The sequence below is a fragment of the Triticum dicoccoides genome, chromosome 2B (genome assembly GCF_002162155.2).
Source record: "Triticum dicoccoides isolate Atlit2015 ecotype Zavitan chromosome 2B, WEW_v2.0, whole genome shotgun sequence".
NCBI classification, from domain to species: Eukaryota; Viridiplantae; Streptophyta; class Magnoliopsida; order Poales; family Poaceae; genus Triticum; species Triticum dicoccoides.
The window spans coordinates 571,726,261-571,749,515 of NC_041383.1; the positions used below are offsets into that span (position 1 = coordinate 571,726,261).

A 23,255-nucleotide genomic window follows, 5' to 3' on the forward strand; every position below is an offset into this window, starting at 1 on the left:
GATGTTTTTGTCGTGGTTCCGATAGGTGGTGCTATCGTACATCCACGTTGATGAAGACTTCAACCCACGAAGGGTACGGGTGCGCGAGTCCACGGAGGGCTCCACCCAAGAAGGGTCCACGAAGAAGCAACCTTGTCTATCCCACCATGACCGTCGCCCACGAAGGACTTGCCTCACTAGCGGTAGATCTTCACGAAGTAGGCGATCTCCTTGCCCTTACAAACTCCTTGGTTCAACTCCACAATCTTGTCGGAGGCTCCCAAGTGACACCTAGCCAATTTAGGAGACACCACTCTCCAAGAAGTAACAAATGGTGTGTTGATGATGAACTCCTTGCTCTTGTGCTTCAAATGATAGTCTCCCCAACACTCAACTCTCTCTCACAGGATTTGGATTTGGTGAAAAGAAGATTTGAGTGGAAAGCAACTTGGGGAAGGCTAGAGATCAAGATTCATATGGTAGGAATGGAATATCTTGGTCTCAACACATGAGTAGGTGGTTCTCCCTCAGAAAATATAAGTTGGAAGTGTAGGTTCGTTCTGATGGCTCTCTCCACGAATGAAGAGGAGGTGGAGGGGTATATATAGCCTCCACACAAAATCTAACTGTTACACAACTTGCCAATCTCGGTGGGACCGAATTGAGAAACTCGGTCGGACCGATTCAGCAAATCTAGTGACCGTTAGGATTTTCGGTGGGACCGACATGCAACTCGGTAGCACCAATATTGTTAGGGTTAGGGCATAACGTAATCTCGGTGAGACCAATTACACAAACTCGGTGGGACCGATTTTGGTAATAAGCTAACCAGAGAGTTTGTCAGGTAAACTCAGTGGGACCGGTTCGCTCATTTCGGTGAGACCGAAATGTTACGAAAGGGAAACAGAGAGTTTACATTGCAATCTCGGTGGGACCAGTTACACAAACTCGGTGAGACTGATTTTGGTAATGAACATATAGAGAGATTGCAATCCATCTCGGTGAGACCAAGATCCCTATCGGTGAGACCGACTTTCCTAGGGTTTTGTGGCAGTGGCTATGACATCTGAACTTGGTGGCGCCGGATAGAAAGAATCGGTGGGGCCAAGTTTGACTTTTGGTTTAGGTCGTATGTGGATGTGAGAAAGTAGTTGAGGGTTTTGGAGCATATCACTAAGCACTTTGAGCAAGAACCTCATTAAGCAACACCTCATCCCTTCTTGATAGTATTGGTTTTTCCTATAGACTCAATGTGATCTTTGATCACTAAAATAGAAAATGTAGAGTCTTGTGCTTGAAGCTTGAGCCAATCCTTTGTCCTTAGCATCTTGAAGGGGTTCCACATTCTTTAGTCCATGCCACTTCATTGTTGAACTTATCTGAAACATACTAGGTAAAAGTGTTAGTCCAACAAGATATATGTTGACATAAATTACCAAAATCACCCAGGAAGCACTTGTGCTTTCAATCTCCCCCTTTTTGGTGATTGATGACAACATGCATCAAAGCTTTAGATAAGTATATATAGTGAATAACAAGTAAAGATTTGGAAAGACATGTAACATGCATAGGCTCCCCTACATGTATGCAATCATGTGAATATGGAATATAGAAACATGTGAATGCATAATCATGACAGAGTAGGCAATGTGTTACATGTATCTTGGCTATATGCATCAGAGCAAATGATTGTGGGAAATGTACCTTCATGCTCATGAGTCCTTCTTGCAAACAGTATGTACATCAGCAAGAATTCCTCATACACATGACTGTGATGCATATACTTACCTTGTGGTCTTGAGTTGGCTTATAATGGAATGAACCTGTGAAAATAAGGTTAGATAACACAGATGCATCTACTAGCCAGAGCAAACAAAAAGAACCCACAAGAGTACCAAGACTGGGATGACATGTAGAGAGTGAGTACCAAGTACCACATTGGATATCGACATGTCCCCAAAGGTAAATATGTGCAATGAATTTAAAGAATTTATTTCCCTTAAATGTCTTGCTCCCCCTGAATCTAGCATGGGATACTGGGAGAAGATAGGGAACAGAAAATCAGAGCTCAAAGAGACAAATGAACGGAGCTAATGCAAATAAGCACATATGAACATGTCTTTCCCCTCTAGAAGACATGTAACATCTCTCCTCTTGAGCACCAAGCATCTGGGATCCTTGAAGATTACTCTCTCTCCTTGAGTATTCTCTCCCCTAGAGATATGATTAAGCTTTGATGTGATCTCTCTCTCCCCCTTTGACATCAATTTCCAAGAAGGGTTTTCTGGAATTTGTCGTGAGTGGGTTTGGTCCTTGAGTCACAGCACAAAGCAACAAATTAAATGTGATGTTGGTAGAGGACAAGATTCATGGCGTGGAGCTGGATCAAAAGTAATGCAGGAACAAGTGGCAAAATGTTTTTCCTGTAGTGAAATCGGTGGCACCGAGTTGTATGCTTCGGTTGCACCGAAAGGATTCGGTTGGACCGAAAACAAGGGACCGGTGTGACCAAATTCATCACAGAGAAAACTCTTGTCACCTCATCTCACTAGACAAGTAAGATCTCACAAGGATTTGCAAGGAATTAACTGAAAGATTTGCAATGAAATGGATGAAGGGAATGCTGAACAGAAAGTAAAAGAGAAGAAACTTAAACGAAATCTAGATGAAGTTTTTTTTGTAAAGGGGAAACAAATATGCACGAGACGAATGCAAGAGCACAGAAAAGAACACAAGAGAACTTCATCTAGAATTGGTCGGCGACAAAGTCACCTATGTTAGAGTATATTGACTTAGGAGTCAAGTGAGATCACTTGATCATAGGTCATACTCATCGTTTAAGCTCAAAATGGGGTTACCATTTTTCATTTAAGCATCTTGATGTATTCACATCTTGTCGAGTTGCTTTGACTCATGTAGTTGAACTTGTGTGGGTTGCTCAAGGTTGATGTAGCTCATCAAGAGTTGGGAGCACCACTTTGGAATTTGAGTTCATCTACCTACATGGGTTAGTTTTAGAGCACTTGTGTATCCAAAATGACAATCATGAAACTCAACATAGAATTTGTCAAAGGATATGTTTGAATGGTTTCGTGCTTCCTTGTCTTCAACCACCATTACGTAGAGACTTGGTGATGTAGAGATTGCTCAAGATGTGAGTAAGTTGCAATCTCATAGAGTTAGATTCATCCAAGTACCTACAAGGGTTAGATAACATGCAAGGTGCAAATATATCCACGTAAATCTTGAAAAATCATCAACTATAACTAGACCAAAAGAATTTCCACCGAGACTCTTGTAAGAGTTGGGACCAAAGAGATCCATGTGAAGTAGCTCGAGTGGCCTCCTTGTGGTCATGATGTTCTTTACAGGATGCCTTCCTCCAACTTGTTTACCTGCTTGACAAGCACTGCAAAGTCTATCCTTATCAAATATGACATCGTTAACACCAAGGATATGATTTCCTTTAATAAGCTTGTCAAGGTTTCGCATGCCAACATGACCTAATCGTCTATGCCATAACCAACCTTTAGAGGATTTAGCAATAAAGCAAGTTCTAGGTTGAGCCTTTTTACTGAAATCAACAATGTAAAGATCACCTCTACGTATACCGGTAAAGACCATTTTATGATTATCTCTACGAAACACTTGGCAATCTACTTCAGTAAATAGGACATTGAAACCGAAATCAGCAAGTCTAGATACTGAAAGTAAGTTGTAGCCAAGAGATTCAACGAGCATAACATTTTGTATGGAGCTATCATGTGATATGGCCACCTTAACGAGGCCAACCACCTTACCCTTTGAGTTGTCACCGAAGGTGACATACTTTCGAGGACCATCGTTTTCAGCAAGCTCACGAAACATATCTTTATCTCCGGTCATGTGATCTGTACACCCACTGTCAAGAACCCATTCCTTTCCTCCTGCCATATATCCCCGAAGATTTGCCATAAGACCAAAGTGTCTCATTGCATCATCAAGATCAAAGTCGCTATCATCATCCTCATCATAGTATCCATGTTCAACATCATCATGTGGTGGATCAAATCCTAGAGAGGGTGATTCGTTAGAGTGAGTTTGACAATGATCTCCTTTATGAATTCTAGTAGCTTCGGAAATAATATTGCTAATGATTCCAACATTTCCTTTGGTACGCATAAGAGTTGTAAGTTCGAATAGACAATCACCAAACATAGGATCATTGGAATTCATCTTACTCAAGGCAATAGACTTACGGAGAATTTCATCTAGATTTTCCAAGGAATAATTCGGAAATTGTTCCTCAAGAAATTTCCATATAGTGTAGGCACACTCAAGAGTAGGCAAGTTTCCAATAAAGTTTCTAGGCAAGCCTCTAGTGATAAGATTAACAGTTCTAAGATTCCTAATCATGTCAATTGACTCATCAAGGGTAGGATGCATAGGATCAACATGAGGTGCACAAGGGCTAGCAATGTACTTGTTCAAATGATATTGATTGAAAATCACAAGCATCTCATTTTTTCACTCATGAAAATACTCTCTATCAAGTATAGGCACTCTATGTCTAAGACTCCCCAAAGTAGACTCATCCATCTTCCTCCAATGGTGATTAAACCAAAGCAATGGAGACCAAAGCTCTGATACCAATTGAAAGGATCGAGAAGAGGTCTAGAGGGGGGTGATTAGACACTAAGTGCCAAAAGTTGCAGTTTTTAATTTCTTTAAGTTTAAGTGGAGTTTTGGCACAAGTTTAACAATCACAATACATATCAAGCAAGCATGCAAAGAGTATATGAGCAGCGGAAAGTAAAGCATGCAACTTGCAAGAATGTAAAGGGTAATTGGAGACACAGATGTTTTTGTCGTGGTTCCAATAGGTGGTGCTATCATACATCCACGTTGATGGAGACTTCAACCCATGAAGGGTAACGGCTGCGCGAGTCCACGGAGGGCTCCACCCAAGAAGGGTCCACGAAGAAGCAACCTTGTCTATCCCACCATGGCCGTCGCCCACAAATGACTTGCCTCACTAGACGTAGATCTTCACAAAGTAGGCGATCTCCTTGCCCTTACAAACTCCTTGGTTCAACTCCACAATCTTGTCGGAGGCTCCCAAGTGACACCTAGCCAATCTAGGAGACACCACTCTCCAAGAAGTAACAAATGGTGTGTCGATGATGAACTCCTTGCTCTTGTGCTTTAAATGATAGTCTCCCCAACACTCAACTCTCTCTCACAGGATTTGGATTTGGTGGAAAGAAGATTTGAGTGGAAAGCAACTTGGGGAAGGCTAGAGATCAAGATTCATATGATAGGAATGGAATATCTTGGTCTCAACACACGAGTAGGTGGTCCTCTCTCAGAAAATATAAGTTGGAAGTGTAGGTTCATTTTGATGGCTCTCTCCACGAATGAAGAGGAGGTGGAGGGGTATATATAGCCTCCACACAAAATCTAACCGTTACACAACTTGCCAATCTCGGTGGGACCGAATTGAGAAACTCGGTCGGACCGATTCAGCAAATCTAGTGACCGTTAGGATTTTCGGTGGGACCGACATGCAACTCGGTAGGACCGATATTGTTAGGGTTAGGGCATAACGTAATCTCGGTGAGACCGATTACACAAACTCGGTGGGACCGATTTTGGTAATAAGCTAACCAGAGAGTTGGTCAGGTAAACTCGGTGGGACCGGTTCGCTCATTTCGGTGAGACCGAAATGTTATGAAAGGGAAACAGAGAGTTTACATTGCAATCTCGGTGGGACCAGTTAGACAAACTCGGTGAGACCGATTTTGGTAATGGACATACAGAGAGATTGCAATCCCATCTCGGTGAGACCGAGATCCCTATCGATGAGACCGATTTTCCTAGGGTTTTGTGGCACTGGCTATGAGATCTGAACTTGGTGGCGCCGGATAGAAAGAATCGGTGGGGCCGAGTTTGACTTTTGGTTTAGGTCATATGTGGATGTGAGAAAGTAGTTGAGGGGTTTGGAGCATATCACTAAGCACTTTGAGCAAGAACCTCATTAAGCAACACCTCATCCCTTCTTGATAATATTGGCCTTTCCTATAGACTCAATGTGATCTTGGATCACTAAAATAGAAAATGTAGAGTCTTGTGCTTGAAGCTTGAGCCAATCCTTTGTCCTTAGCATCTTGAAGGGGTTCCACATTCTTTAGTCCATGCCAGTTCATTGTTGAACTTATCTGAAATATATTAGGTAAAAGTGTTAGTCCAACAAGAGATATGTTGACATAAATTACCAAAATCACCCAAGGAGCACTTGTGCTTTCACTATCTTGTATCGTCGAGCACCCGGATGGTTCTGGCCTCTTCTGGCTCGATCCGCGCGAGACCTGGCAGCCCGCCACACTGATGCCTCCTCCGGCTCGACCGTGCATTGACCGGCCGCCCGCCGGCCCGTCTGCTGAGTAGCCTCGCTTCAGTCATCTCCCGCCAAGTTGCTGGCCTCGTCGTCCATCTCTGTATCACCTAGTGTTGTTGACAAGCTGCCACCGTTGCTTGGTGTCTTCAAATCACCCTAGCATCTGGTGCTAAGTTGCCCCATGAGGACCTCGCTCCTATAGCATGAGACACCGCATTCGTCACCCGTCGCAGTCGGCACTATCTTAACAAGCCTCAAGCCGTCTCCATGGACGCCTATCCGCTGCCAAAACTATGGACATGGCCTTGGCCTCGCCTGCAAACCCCTTTTCACGAACCACCCTCAGGACGCCACGGCTGAGCTGCCGCCGCAAGCCTGACCTCACTCCGGTGGTCAGCAGAGAGCCGCCGAGCCTCACCTCAAACGCGTGCAAGTCACCGACGCCCTTCATCCATCATGGCCATCCTCGAGCCTCCACCTACAAATTTCCGCGTCGAGAGCCGCTGCGCAACCGACCCATGAGCCGCCGTGATCTTGCGCTGAGCCGCCAACGCCCCTCTGCCATGAACTACTGCTATCGTAAGCCGCCAGTGAGTCATCCGGGGCCTCAAGTTGCTCCGGGTTACCACAGGCTCCACCTCTGTCGTTTGAGCTGCCTGCTGGCCCCTACCACCACCTTGCCAAAATTGCCGGCTCCCGCACTCCAGCCGTCTGCCGGCTCGTGGCCTCGTCGCCCCATCTCCGTGGAGCCGCCGCGCCGCCATGAGCCGCCCACTTTCCGAGTTGCCATGCCGTGACCCGCCTCGCTCCGACTTTGCTCTGAATCGCCTGGAGTCACCCCCGCCGGGACATACATGGCCTCTGTTCCGAGGTCCCTAAGTTGCTAGTCACGCCGTGAGCCGCCCCATGGCCGGTCTCCCCTGTTGTTGTGACCTGCCACCTTTAAAACACCGGCAGCCACTGCTGCAGCACCAAGCCGGCTGCCGTCAAATCGCGCCTACGAGTCACCGCCCTCACCTGGCTTTGGAGCTGCTTCTGCGAGTTTCTGTGCTCGCACCTCTGTGCTCGCACGCCTGTCACCTAAGCCACCCATCAGCTGGCATCAAGCTCCGCCGGGTTGTCCCCAGCTCGGCCTCTCGCTGTTGCGAGTCGCCCTACTGCTCCGTTGTTCGGAGCCGCCCTGCTCCCCTTGCCTCCACATTGTTGAGCCGCCGGACGCCAAGCACATATGAGCCACCACCGGCCTCGTCGACGTCGCTTCCAACCCGCCGCTACAGTTGTTCACCTCCGTCGCGCGTAGCTGCTTCTGTTCTAAGACATGCCCCTGAGCCAACACCGTCGCTTTGATCCGGCTATGCCTCAGCTGTTGCAACGGTGCCTCGGAATCACTGCTCCGGATTGTCGTTCTCACCTCGAACTACTATTAAGCCGGCCTTGCTTCCCCTGCTATGGTCAACAGCCGCGCTTGTTCCAAGGCCGCCCGTTTTTTGCTACCTCAGAGTCACCCTCGCAGATCACCATTTGCAAGCTGAAGATGCATGTGCTGGTCTTGCACGGCTGTAGCCGTAGAAACTGAGGGAGAATCAGACGTACTCAAAAGCATCTGTAGATGGAATATTCTCATTACAAGTTACAATAACCAATCCTTTACAGGAGGTTACAACACAATACTATACACACGGCTTCCAATGCCTAAAAGATGGCATACTCAGATCATTTTTCCATGAGGTGACTAGTACTGGTACTCTGTATTGGGTTAATTTTCTTCAGAGATCAGTCTACGTAAATTGGATGAAGTACCCGCAAATGGAGACCAACTACACGCTAATGGCCGCACCCACATACGCCCAAAAAATATACCAGGTGCTATCCTTTTTATATATCCTATCAGCATATATTACATTGTTTCAGAACAATTACTCTAGTCTTTGGTATTTTTTTCGTAGGACCATTATTCATTACAATGGTGTTGCGAAGGGGCATGCGCCAACATTATTTTTACACTAGCGCTCGTTGATGCCATGCTGCTCGACGGATACATGTGCAAGTCGCCGCTCTCACTACATCAACACAACATGGGTGACTCGCCTGTGTGCACGGTTTATTAGACCTGCGATTAACACGCCCGTCCATGCTGGCTTACAACGCCGTGGCCAACTCCTCTCTCTACTTCACCTGGTGATCATCAACCCCGCGGTAGATCAATGCTGGCCTGATATATCAGGTGAAATTCATCCAGTATATTTCTATATTACATATTTATTTAAAAGAGCGATTACTTTGGCTTGCAAGTTCTTCAATGCAGGACTCAAACGGTCTATATCACGGTCAACTGTGGAGAATCTCAAGTCAATTCATTGAGCCGTCTTAAGACTCGGGGGCTACGATGACATGGCTCAGTAAATGTTGCCAGTTTAAAAGCCGTCCGGAGAAGTTCCGGCTCAAGAAGAATTTATATCTCGCAAAGCTTGAGTTCTCAGGAAAAATTAAAGGGACCAAAGAGAGTCTGTTGCAAAGCACAACTCAAACATAGGTACCATGCTTCAAGGACCATTGGGTGCTGATCGTATTCGAATCTAGCTTAACTCCTTTGGCACAACTTCCTGATCGCATTCGAATCATATCTGTTCAAACAACTTGATCATTTGGGGGCTGGGTCATATTCGAATCATAGCTTAACCCCTTTTGGTCTGATCCTGATCGTATTCGAATCAAAGTTGTTAAATATTCTCAAGGTCACTTGGGGGCTTCCTGTTCAAACATAGGTCATATTCGAACCAAAGAGAACATAGCTGTCGGTACCCACTTGATCGGCGCAGTGCCAAAACCCACTTGGGGGCTTCTTGATCGTATTCGAATCATAGCTTAACCCCTCTTGGGTCCGACCCAGATCGTATTCGAATCAGGGTCATTAAATATTCTCAAGGTCATTTGGGGGCTTCCTGTTCAAACATAGGTCGTATTCAAACCAAAGTGAACATAGCTGTCGGGACCCTCTTGATCGGTGCAATGCCAAAGCCACTGGGTGCTACATGGTCGTATTCGAACCCTAGCTTAACCCCCTTGGGACGGTTTCCTAATCGTATTCGAATCAGAAGCCTTAATTTGTATTTCTATTTATTTTTTGCTTAAGTCTTTTTTGAAAGCACTCTTTGGATTTGTCTTAAGACCTTTTTTCTATGTTCATGTTCTAAGGCATATAAGGTTTCTGTTTGAGCCGGCTTGACTTTGAACAATCAGTTGCCAGGCGTGTGACATACTCCAATAGAAGTCATGACTTCTAAACTGGGTCATCACCCTTACTGCATAGGTATCCTAAACCGGTAGTACGATTCACTATCACAGGAACCGGTTTTCAAACCGGATTATATTATTCAAATCTTTAATAGCCAACATGGCTGGATTTTTATTGAGATTACATCAAATATGCAAGTCCCATGTCACTGCCAGCATGCACCATGGCACTTGGGGGCTAATGCAAAGTCATTTTTTGCTCAACTTATTGAAGACCTGACTCATCACATTGTAATGAGCCGGCCCTTGGGGGCTACCAATTACTCCTGTCAAAATTCAAGGTACACAAGCCTCAATCCATTATATTGAAAGATCTACTACTTAGTTGGTAGAGTACAAAGCTCTTAGCCTTATGGACATGGGTTCAAGCCCCATGGTGGAGATTACATCATATGCTATTATCATCAATGAATTATATACAAAGTCCCAGCTCAGTATTATCTTACTGAGCCGGCCCTTGGGGGCTACACGTTGCTGCTCAAGTTTACATGATCATATTTACAAAGTCCCTGCTCATTATTTCATAATGACTCAGCACTTGGGGGCTACAAGTGATATGAATATAATGAAGTTCTATATCAAGTTGGCTGAAAATTAGATGAGTATTTCATGACCAATGTTTTTGATTATGAAGCTAGTCTATTGACCCGGATTTTCTAGAAGAAGGAAATACCAAGGAGTTAAGGATGATCAGGTGCCGGCTTACAAGAGTCTTCTAGCCCGGAGCATAATCTGTCAAAAATTGTTCTTGTGTTTGTTTTATAGGATCAGTTTAACATGGATGAATCCAAATTAAACTACGGGATAATGTCGGGGATATACCCCGCGGTATGACCCGGCCGGAGATATGACCCGGCTGGGCTTGGATGTTTCATTGGTGACCCGACAGACTATAAGCCGGCGGGAACAGTTAAGCAGGTTAAGCTGGCGGGAACAGTTAAGCATTGTAACCCGGCAGACACAGTCATGTGACCCAGCAGACACAATCATGTGACCCGGCAGACACAGTCATGTAACCAGGCAGACAAAGTCATGTGACCCGGCAGACACAGTCATGTAAGCCGGCAGATGTTAAGCCAGACGGTAAGCCAGATGGTAAGCTAGATGGTAAGTCAGATCGTAAGCCAGATGGTAAGCCATATGGTAAGTCAGATCGTAAGCCAGACGGTAAGCCAGATGGTAAGCCAGATTGTAAGAAGCCCAAGACGTTAAAGAAGCCCATGGAAAGAAGCCCGTGAGGAGAAGTCAGAATAGTTTAAGTCTTAGTCCGAGATGGACTCTACATGTAACCCGCCCCTTCAACTTATATAAGGAGGGGCCGGGCACCCCAAGAGGGACAGGAGAGAAAAGGAATCGTTAAGTCTAGACACAAAGAAAGGAGAGCCGGATTCACGGCGTCTCCCTCATGATCATAATGAGACCTAGCCACAAACAGCATGTAGGGTTATTACCAGATGATGTTTCCCGGGGCCCGAAGCTGTCTAAATCCTTGTCTTGTGTGTTGTGTCCCTCGTCCCGATCAACCCCTCTCAATCTACCACATAGATGCGTTGGCCTCATGACTAAGTCCTCACACTAGGACATCTGCCGTGACAATTCCACGACAGCATCCTTCCTTAAGAAGAGACTGAAAGTCACACAAGGAGCCCCGACAGAATGATAGTCAACCCGTTACATATATCGACTAATGCCTTAAAAATGGCCTATGGTTTGCCGAAACATCATTTACTTCATGTTTCAGGAAATCATGGGCACTCGATATATACTACTTTATAGCATAATCATGCTGAAATCCATGAAAAAATCCGGCATGACCTTTGCAATAGGACATATCGAGCGCCTGAAATTTGCCGGAACAGAAATGAATCAACATTCCGGAAAAACATAGTCCACTCCGAGGTTTTCCCTGCAAACATAGGCCACATGTCCAAAGAGACAACCAATACATGTCCAAATATCATTATACACATATCCGAGGAGAAGAGAAGGCGGAGGTGGACTTTTAGCTCACGAGGTGTAGAGGAAGTAGAGGAAGCTCCGACGACGATCACTCTAGTGAGACGCGACACTACAAAGCCTGCATATTCCACCGAGTGAAAATTTTAGATCATCAAATCTCATATAGCATTCTTTGATGACAAAGTGGTAATGACATAAAATTAGTTAAATTTTCCAATATATTTCTTATTGAAAAGGAAAATTACTAAAAATTTCTATACCTAAATTTTCTTACTCAAAATTTCTATTACTAAATTTGATATCAAAAAATTTCTCATATAGCATTCCAACAAATTTAAATATTGAAAATTTTCTACACCTAAATATTTCAATTACTAAATTTCTTTACTAAAATTTTCTATTGCTAAAATTGCTATACCTAAATTTCTTACTGCAAATTTGTATTACTAAAATTTCAAAAATAGAGGGAGGTGGAGGGAGGGATGAAGGGAGGGAGGAGGGAGGAGGAGGACGGACGAGGCAGGGAGAGAGGTGGAGGGAGGTGGGAGGCAGGTGGGAGGGAGGGAGGGGAGGTGAAAGGAGGAGGGAGGAGCTACCTCGATGGAGGAGGAGCAGGAGTAGTGGCCGCGAAAATGATGATGGTGGCTGGCCAACGAGCGTGGGGAGGGCCAATGCGGTGGAGAGAGTGGAGATGGAAGAGTGAGGGGTGGGCGCGCGAAGAGGATAAGATGGCTTTAGCTGTAGCGCGGGGCCTGGCCCCCGCTACTGCTATGCCCATTAGCTGTAGTGCGGGTTAAGGTCCCACACTGCTGCTAAGTGAGTGAGTTGGACTCGGGCTAGCCACAGTAGCAGCGCTGGTTACTAGGCCCGTGGTGCTGCTAATGAGCGACCCGCGCTGCTACTTGGCCAGCCCGTGGGGGCACTGTGGGGCCCCTTAGTAGTAGTATCGGTTTAGTGGGCCAGCGCTACTGCTAAGGCCCACCTGCAACGCTTGTTCATGACTTGCGCTACTGCTAAGTACCAGTAGCGCGGCCCTTTAGCCCCTCACTGTTGTTATGCCTCTACCTATAAGGCATTTCCTAGTAGTGCTTATTTCGAATTGAAACACTATTATGAAGATTATAAGAGATTATGTTAAGGGGATTAAAGGAGGTGAGTGGAGTAGAACCCACCTACATGTTGTGCCGAGCTACCCACCCACACACAATCAATTGCATCGCTTGAACCTGACTTGATGAAAATGGTCGATTCGAGCATTTCCCAAGAGCCAGGCCCAGAGGTGTTTTGAGGTTCATGCGGTCTCAGGTGCAACTCGGCCAACTAACTAAGGCAAAACTACATCCAATGGGCCTGGCTGAGCCTAATAAAAATACAAGCTACCAAATGCACTGCAAATAGGACAAAAAATGGGCCAATGATACGTCTCCAATGTATCTATAATTTTTGATTGTTCCATGTTGTTATATTATCATTCCTGGATGTTTTACAATCATTTTATAGTCATTTTATATCATTTTTTGGTACTAACCTATTGACATAGTGCCCAGTGCCAATTGTTGCTTTCTGCATGTTTTTTACATCGCAGGAAATCAATACCAAACGGAGTCCAAACGCAAGGAAACTTTTTGTGGATTTTTGGGCCAGAAGACATCCAATGGGCCAGGAAAGCACCTGGGGGGTGCTCCGAGGGGAGCACAACCCACCAGGGCGCACCTGGAGGCCCAGGTGTTCCCTAGTGGGTTGTGCCCACCCTCGGGTGCTCGCTGAACCACCTCTTTGTTGTATAAATACCTCAATTTTCCAAAAACCCTAGGGGAGTCGACAAAAATCAATTCCAGCCACCGCAGAGTCCACAAACACAAGATCCGATCTAGACACCATCTCGGAGGGGTGCATCATGTCCATTGGTGCCTCTCCGATGATGCGTGAGTAGTTCTTTGTGGACCTACAGGTCCGTAGTTAGTAGCTAGATGGCTTCCTCTCTCTCTCTCTCTCTCTCTCTCTCTCTCTCTCTCTCTTGATTATCAATACAATGGTCTCTTGGAGATCCATATGATGTAAGTCTTTTTGCGATGTGTTTGTTGGGATCCGATGAACTTTGAGTTTATGATCAGATCTATGTTTTTATCCATGAAAGTTATTTGAGTCTTCTTTAATCTCTTATATGCGTGATTGATTATAGCCTTGTATTTCTTCTTCAATATTTGGGTTTTGTTTGGCCAACTTGATCTATTTATCTTGCAATGGAAAGAGGTGCTTTGTGATGGGTTTGATTTTTCGGTGCTTGATCCCAGTGACAGAAAGGGAAATGACACATATGTGTCGTTGCAATTAAGGATAACAAGACGAGGTCTATTTCTACATAAATAGTTCTTGTCTACATCATGTCATCGTTCTTATTGCATTACTCCGTTTCTTCATGAACTTAATACACTAGATGCATACTGGATAGCGGTCAGTGTGTGGAGTAAGAGTAGTAGATGCAGGCAGGAGTCAGTCTACTAATCTTGGACATGATGCCTATATAATGATCATTTCCTGGATATCATCATGATTATTTGAAGTTCTATCAATTGCCCAACAGTAATTGTTTTCCCACCGTTTGCTATTTTTCTCGAGAGAAGCCACTAGTGAAACCTATGGCCCCCGGGTCTCTTTTCATCATATTTGCCTTTGCGATCTATGTTCCTTTGCTTTTATTTTTAGATCTATTAAACCAAAAATACAAAACACCTTGCTGCAATTTAGTTTTTCCACGATCTATTTATCCTATCTACCACTTTTACCTCACGTTATTTGCCTATCTTGAGACGCTGTACCCGAAAGGGATTGACAACCCCTTTAACACGTCGGGTTGCGAGTATTTGTTATTTGTGTGCAGGTGATGTTTACGTGGTGTGAGGAGGTTCTCCTACTAGTTCAATAACCTTGGTCTCATCACGGAGGGAAATATTTACCATCGCTATACTGCATCATCCCTTCCTCTTTGGGGAAATACCGACATAGTTCTAGCAGACATCAAAAGGAATTGTTGGCGTCGTTGCCGGGGAGGATCTTCAACATCAACCAGATTCCTAATCACAAATCTCATCTCCTCGCAAATTTCCATTATTTGACATTTGCCTCTCGTTTTCCTCTCCCCCACTTCACAAAAAAATTTGCTGTTTTATTCACCCTCTTTTTCTTTCATCTCCTTCTCGTCAGATCTATTCGTGTTCTTGTTTCACTATGGCTAGTTTGAATGCTCCTCCTTTGTTACCAGACTTTGAAATTCTATACTTCAAACAAAGATAAGGAGAAAATTTGAAACATGCTTGGTATAGTCTTATGGAGTCCTACCGTGTTTCCAATCTAAAGGGAGATGCAAAAATTTTGCTTAGAAATTTTTACGTAGGATTGGCTTTGCATCATAGACAACTCTTGGATTTTGCCGCAAAAGGGAATTTTATTGAGCTTGATGTCAATGCTGCCTATGAAATTTTAGAAGGAATTTTGGGGGTTCCACCACAAAAGAAAGGGTTTTCTTTCACCCCGGAGGGAGTCCAAATTTTGGACAAACTCGGTGATTTGCATAAACATATAGTTGAATTGCAAAAATATAATGAACCTCTCAAACATCTCAATGGTAGTATCAATCGTATGAACACTTTGATTTCCCTTTGCAATAAACGGTTGGATATTTTAGATCTCAAGATGGTTTCTTTAATGGAAAATTTAGGGAAGCGCAAAGAGCCTCCCAGATTTGAAAAGACCCTTACTAAAGTGCAAAGATAATGGAGGGCAACACTTAGATCCTACGTGTTATGCCTAGCTAGGGGCGTAAAATGATAGCGCTTGTTGCGAGGCAACCCAACTTGTATCTTTTTGCTTTTTGGGTTTCTTGTTGTTTTTAATAAAATACCCAATTATACCTCTGGTTAGATGTGTTTTTGTGGTTTAAATTAGTGTTTGTGCCAAGCAAGGCCTTTGGGTTGATTTGGGTGAAAGTTGATTTGATCTTGCTGAAAAACAAAAACTTATGCATTCACAAAAATAATTTTCATCAATCACATAAACGTGTTTTTGAGTTGATTCTTTTTGCAGAAAATTAATATACAAATTTCTCTGGTTTTCCTAATTTGTAAATATTTTTGGAGTTACAGAAGTATTTGAAATGTCCAGATTGCTACAGACTATTCTGTTTTTGACAAATTCTGTTTTCTTTGCGTTGTGTGCTTGTTTTGATGATTCTATGGTTTTCTTTGATGAGTTTTTGCCATAGAAAAACTGGAATACAATAGATATAATGCAAAAACAAAATATGAATAGGTTTGCAATAGTACTTATAGTAGTGGTTTGCTTTCTTATACTAACGGATCTCATGAAGGTTTGTTGAGTTTTGTGTGATTGAAGTTCCAAGTTTTGGGTGATCTTACGATGGATGAAGGAATAATGATTAGCAAAAGGCTAAGCTTGGGGATGCCCGAGGCACCCCAAGATAATATTCAAGAAGCAGCAAGCAACTAAGCTTGGGGATGCCCCCAAGTGGCATCCCCGCTTTCTTCTAACAACCATCGGTATTTTACTTGAAGCAATATTTTTATTCGTCACATATTATGAGTTTTTCTTGGAGCATCTTGTATGATATGAGTCTTTGCTTGTTTTGCTTTGTGTTTTAAGTGTTGAATCCTTGCTGAACACACCTTTTTGAGAGAGCCAAAAATTATGCTATGCTTGCTCCTATGCTTCACTTCAATTTTTAGAGCCATGAAATTGCTCTAGTACTTCACTTATATCTTTTTTAGCACTGTGTGCTTTGTTATTTTTGAAGAAATGCTCTCATGCTTCACTTAGATTTATTTGTGAGTTAGTAATTTTTTTAGAAATTCTCTCTTGCTTCACTTAGATTATTTTGAGAGAAAGAAAAATTATGCTCATGTTCTTCACTTATATTTGTTTGAGCTTATCAAAAGCTACATATGAAAATAGTCCCAAAGTGATAGATATCCAAGGAGGATATAATAAAAACTTTTATGAAGACCATTGGACAAAATAAACTTGATCCGTAGTAATGGTTTTGAAATATGACGATATGATATGTGACTCATGTTGATGAGTAATTGTGCTTTAGTAAGAATATTGATGTTAATGTTTGTGATTCCCTATGCAAGCACGAAAGTCAATAGTTATGCAATGAAATTTATATCCTACTTGTGGTGCATTATTCGGTGTTACTTATGCTTAATGCTTGGGTACGAGATTTTTTGCTTTTTGGTTGGTCGCTTCTCAATCTTTTTGCTACCCTTCATTTTGCACTAAGTATGATCACTACTTGTGCATCCAAAACCCTTTAAACCAGTTTTGCCATATGAGTCCACTATATCTACCTATATGTGATATTTCCATGCCGTTCTAAGCAAATTTGCATGTGCCATCTCTAATTTTCAAAATAAATTTCTCTTTGGTGTGCTCTACCGCTCACGAGGCGGTGAGGGGTGGCCAATATTTTCCATGCTAGATGTGTTATTCTCACGATGAGTGTTTATTCACTTGTCACTGCATGAGAGTACGGCAAAGGTATTAGGGATGCCAAGTCCCGAAATGAAAGATGAATTTACTTTACGCTGTCAAATAATAAATTCCTTGGAAAGTGTTACTTTGGAGGGCAATCATGGATTCGACTAGCCATGGAAAGTGAAAGTAATGGTAGAAAAAGGAATAAACTTTATTTTTTGTTTGGGAACCGCCTATGATGTATCTAGCATGGAAAGTTTGGGAGCTCTAAGTCGTTTTCGTTGGTGAAAAATTATGCCTCCCAAAATGTTTTTATCTCTCAATTTAAGCTTTGAGCTCTCGCACATCTACAAATCTCTACTTCCCTCCGTGAAGGGCCTTTCTTTTACTTATGCAATTTTTATTTTGAATTTGAGTCTCCAATTCTCTTATAAAGCACCAACTAAGGGGCACTATGATCGTATTTGAGCATTGGGTGTAGCTAATATTCGGGTGTGTTTCATGAATGGATCAATGGAGCATAATGGGCTAGGGATAACTTGCTTTAGTGTTGATATTTTGAAAGACATGGTTGCTTCTTGGTATGCTTGAGTATTAAAGTCTTCATGTTAGAACTAGACTATTGCTTTGAACCATATAAAAGTCCAAATGTCCATGCTATAAAGAAAAGAAATGTGATGAACTTGTTAGGCAGCATTCCACATCAAAAATTCTGTTTCTATCATTTATCTACTCGAGGACGAGCAGGAATTAATCTTGGGGATGCTGATACGTATCCAACGTATCTATAATTTTTTATTGTTCCATGCTATTATATTATCATTCTGGGATGTTTTACAATCATTTTATAGTCATTTTATATCAATTTTTTACTACTAACCTATTGACATAGTGCCTATGCCAGTTGTTGTTTTCTGCATGTCTTTTACATCGCAAGAAATCAATACCAAACGGAGTCCAAACGCAGTGAATCTTTTTGTGGATTTTTTTGGGCCAGAAGACATCTAGTGGGCTAGGAAAGCACCTGGGGGGGAGGTGCTCCGAGGGGAGCACAACCCACCAGGGCACGCCTGGAGGCCCAGGCACGCCCCGGTGGGTCGTGCCCACCTCAGGTGCCCCCTGAACCGCCTCTTTGCTTTATAAATACCCCAATTTTACAGAAACCCTAGGGGACTCGAAGAAAATCAATTCCAGTCGCCGTAGAGTCCAGAAACACAGGATCCAATCTAGACACCATCTCGGAGGGGTGCATCATGTCCATTGGTGCCTCTTCGATGATGCGTGAGTAGTTCTTCGTAGATCTACGGGTCCGTAGTTAGTAGCTAGATGGCTTCCTGTTTCTCGATTATCAATACAATGGTCTCTTGGAGATCCATATGATGTAAGTCTTTTTGCGATGTGTTTGTTGGGATCCGATGAACTTTGAGTTTATGATCAGATATATTTTTTATCCATGAAAGTTATTTGAGTCTTCTTTGATCTCTTATATGCATGATTGATTATAGCCTCGTATTTCTTCTCCGATATTTGGGTTTTCTTTGGCCAACTTGATCTATTTATCTTGTAATGGGAAGAGGTGCTTTGTGATGGGTTCGGTCTTATGGTGCTTGGTCCCAGTGACAGAAAGAGAAACGACATGTATGTATCGTTGCTATTAAGGATAACAGGATGGGGTCTATTTCTACATAAATATATCTTGTCTACATCATGTCATCGTTCTTATTGCATTACTCCATTTCTCGATGAACTTAATACACTAGATGCATGCTGGATAGCGGTCGATGTGTGGAGTAATAGTAGTAGATGCAGGCAGGAGCCGGTCTACTAATCTTGGATGTGATGCCTATATAATGATCATTGCCTGGATATTGTCATGATTATTTAAAGTTCTATCAATTGTCAATAGTAATTGTTTTCCCACCATTTGCTATTTTTCTCGAGAGAAGCCATTAGTGAAACTTACTGCCCCGGGGTCTCTTTTCATCATATTTGCCTTTGCGATCTATTTTCCTTTGCTTTTATTTTCAGAACTATTAAACCAAAAATACAAAAACACCTTGCTGCATTTTATTTGTTCCGCGATCTATTTATCCTATCTACCACTTTTACCTCACGTTATTTGTCTATCTTGAGATGTCGTACCCGAAAGGGATTGACAACCCCTTTAACACGTTGGGTTGCGAGTATTTTTGTTATTTGTGTGCAGGTGATGTTTACGTGGTGTGAGAAGGTTCTCCCACTGGTCCGATAACCTTGGTCTCATCACTGAGGGAAATACCTACCGTCGCTATACTGCATCATCCCTTCCTCATTGGGGAAATACGGACGTAGTTCTAGTAGACATCAGCCAACCTAACGGAGAATTTCCTATATGATGTTATCTGCGTCATATAGGCGTGCAATGCACATGACCTCCCTTAACTGGGCCGACCGATTTTCATAGCGAGTTTTTCTTTGCATTTTTCTGTTATTTTATTTTTCTTTTCTTTTTTCCTTCTTTTTTTCCTTTTCAAGTTTATTTACTTTTAAAAAAACGATCTTGTTTTTAAATCTGTGTTCATAATTTCAAAAAGTGTTTGCATTTTTCAAAAAAAATCAGAATTTAAAAATGTTCTGTTTTTCAAATTTTGTTTAGAACTTCAAAAAATGTTACCATTTTCATTTTCTCCTCAAAATTCAAAAATGTTTGAGTTTTCAACAATATTTGAAGATTTTTCATAAAATGTCTAATTTTTTCAATTTTTTGGAATTTTGCATCTGTTTCATTTTTTCAAAAAATAAATCCGTGTTTTCTAAAATTTGTAAAAAAACTAGAAAATCTCCACATTCTTCAGAAATTTTATGATATTAAAAAAATTGTATGAAATTTTTAGTTCTTTTTAAAAATTATATGTTTGGAACTGAAAAATGCTCATAAATACCAAAAATTATTCATGTTTTTAGAAAATGTTCAATCTTTTTGAATAAAATGCTCGTGTTTCAGTAATGTTTGTCAAAAAATTGTTTCCAAATATTCAAAAGGGACCGCGGTTTAAAAAAAGCCGCCAACTATGGAGTGTGTCGGTACATTCGAAGATAATGGTGTTTGCTTGGCTGCTGGCCTGTATATCCCTCCCTACGGGTGACGTTCATAAGCATAGAAAGATGGCGAAAACCGCGGCCTGTACCCTATGTCATGCGGACTAAGATTCTTGGAGACTGTCCCTATTTGATTGCAAGATGGCTAGGTATGTCTGGGCTCTAGCGGATGAGGAATTGACAGAAGTCATCATCTCGAACCGTTCGGAGGATGTGAAAGGATGGTTATTTTGGTTAGTGGACATGCTCCCCCCGACGGACCTCACTCGTGTCTTGGTCACGATGTGAGCGATTTGGTGGGCGAGGAGACGGGCCATACATGATGAGCAGTACCAATGTCCTATGAGCACACATTGTTTTATAACAAAATTCTTGGCAGACCTGGAGGAAGTCCCTGTTCGTAACACCTTTACTTCTAGGAATCTGCATGTAAGAACTGAGGACATGCATAGAATGGCCAGGAATCTTCATGTAAATACTGGGAATACGTATGTGAGAGGGTCAAGTGACTCAAGTTCAAAGGGCTACAGATTCTCTATCTTGACATGGGCAAGGTAGAGAGGTACAGTAACCCTGCCTTTCCTCCTCTTTTGTCCATTGGATCGCGAATGGATCGACCAGATTTGATGGAGCAGTACCCGTGCTACATCAACGTGAACAATATTTAAATAGTGTCTGTCAAACAGTACCCATGAACAGTGCGCGTGCTACAGTGTTTCGCCCGATCTGGACCTCCCCCTGATCCAACGGCTGTGGGGCAAAGGCAGGGTACTGTAGCTGTCTACCTTGCCCATGGCAAGGTAGAGAATCCGTGCCCAGTTCAAAGTGGCTGCCAACGGATGGATATGATATAAAAATCTACGTCGACGGCGGCATCTCCAGAAGTGCGACCCGCGGTTGTTGATGCTGGGATAGGCATGGCCTCTTCCTAGGGGCATTTGTGGTTGTCTACGAAGGCCTAGTCAAACCGGCAACACTTGAAGCTTAGGCATGTAGCGAGGCTCTATCCCTCGCCACGGATCTTCACGTCAACTCTATATGCATTGCGTCTGACTCATCTGAAGTGGTGGCGAACATTCAGACTTGTGCTCTGTGTCGATATGCCGCTATTCTTCGCGAAATAAATCACCGACGGGGATTGTTTTGAGCAACCAAGGTTATCCATGAAAAGCGGGAGCACAATGTAGAAAGTCGTTCTTTGGCTAAGGCTGCTACTTCACTTTCTTTCGGGCGTTATGTGTGGCTTTCTGTCTTGCTCGATATCACGTGTATACCTATGAACATCGCTTAATAAAGGTCTACAGTTTTTCTCAGAAAAAAGGTACGTGTTACATTATTATGCCTGAAAAAAATCCTGCTGCCGTATGTGATGTTACGGTACGCGAAACATAAAAAACAGAACATCGCGCGTAGTTTTTCTTTTTTACGGTACCACGCGCTGCTTGCTGTCCGCCAATGGGCCGGCCCAGTTGGGTCGCCCTATGTGCGTCCCGCTGAGCGGCACATAGGGACTCCCGCCTGGTCCTGAGCTGTGTGATGATCAGATGGCCCTTGGAATGCGTAGGGGTCACTAGCGCATCGCTTTTCCTTTTTCTTTTGACAAACCAACCACACCTCGCGAGAATTTCCACGCCTCTTCCCAATCACCATCACTTCCACCTTCGGCGCCGCGTATCTCACCTTCACGTGCACACCGCCTGCTCGACGCAATTCCCCACACGCCCGCCAACTCACCAACCTCCCCGATGGCAACCGCCACCGCCACCGCCGCGGCCGCCCCTTCCACCTCCTCGTCGCTCCTCCTCCGCCGACCCCTCCCTCCAAATTCCACGGCCGCGCGCTGCCTCGCGCCACCACGGTGCCGCGCGCGCCTCCGCACCGCGCGCCAGGTCGCCGTCAGCAGCGTGTCCCCATCCCCGTCCCCCGACGTGGCAGACGAGGAGGCCGCGGCCGCGCCCAAGCTCGGCAAGCGCGTGCGCGTCACGGCGCCGGTCCGCGTCTACCACGTCCCCAAGGCGCCGGACCTGGACCTCCGCGGCAAGGAAGGTGTGGTCAAGCAGTATGTCGGTGTCTGGAAGGGCAAGCGCATCACGGCCAATCGCCCTTTCCGGGTGGAGTTCGAGCTCAAGCTGGACGGACAGGACAAGCCGGTCAGGTTCCTCGCTCACCTCCGGGAGGACGAGTTCGAGTTCGTCAGAGACGAATAGGATCCCTCTGCTTGTCTGTAAAATAATGCGCTCTTGGGGGGCGGATGCAGCATATGTACATTAGAGAGGAGATTGGAGAGGGGGCGAGGAGATGTCAAGTAAGTTGATGTTTGTTTACTTGTCATGTCTCATGTGCTCTTCCTCACTCCCCTGCTCAGTGCTCAACATCACAATTTTCAGATGTGAGAGTTGTTCGAGATGATGACGATTATGAACCAAAGCAATTATACTGCTGAATCTGTTGTTGTGTTCAATAGGTTTCTCTGTTTACTGTTGGATGCTACGCTGAATATGCTAGTTCTACTAAAACTGCCCCCTCAACCCTTTACATTGGGATTCAAGAGCCTTCACTATGTTGATATCTTCTGATGAAGTTTAGTGTGTCTAAAGTTTATCTGATTCACTATGTTAATCCATGGGCAGGCAGAACTTTATCTGATTTGACTGGAAAATATGTCAAAATTTTCTGCATGCTGAACAAAATTAATTGCTTATTTGAATGCATATTGTAGCTGTTAAAATTGAATATACAGTGATCCCACTTTCTAAGGCATTTTTAGGTTAGCTTTCCAAACCCAAATTAGAAAGGAGGCCATCTTGCTAACAACATGAAATTGAAGACATCGATAGAAAGCTTTCTGAACAGCGTTGGTGTCTTGGTGAGATATATGCAAATTATTTTCACACGGACCTTCAGGATTGTACCCCGAGCTAGCACAAACACAAAAGAAAAAGAAACCAACGCTGTGAGAGACATGTCATTCCTTACTGCAAATAATATATATTTTCAGCTTAGTGTTAATAATCTTCCAGAGATTTAAACCTTGTCCAATTCACACGTGAAAAGAGTACATGCTGTGATTGTTAAT

General features: G+C 43.5%; 1 protein-coding gene across 1 annotated transcript; it reads left to right on the top strand.

Moving 5' to 3' along the window:
• Nucleotides 1–21,810: 21,810 nt before the first annotated feature.
• On the top strand, nucleotides 21,811–22,640 carry LOC119364925 (ferredoxin-thioredoxin reductase, variable chain-like). The gene has a single exon (XM_037630500.1). It carries the CDS (start codon nucleotides 21,925–21,927, stop codon nucleotides 22,384–22,386), a length of 462 nt encoding a protein of 153 aa, XP_037486397.1. The 5' UTR covers nucleotides 21,811–21,924; the 3' UTR covers nucleotides 22,387–22,640.
• Nucleotides 22,641–23,255: the final 615 nt, after the last annotated feature.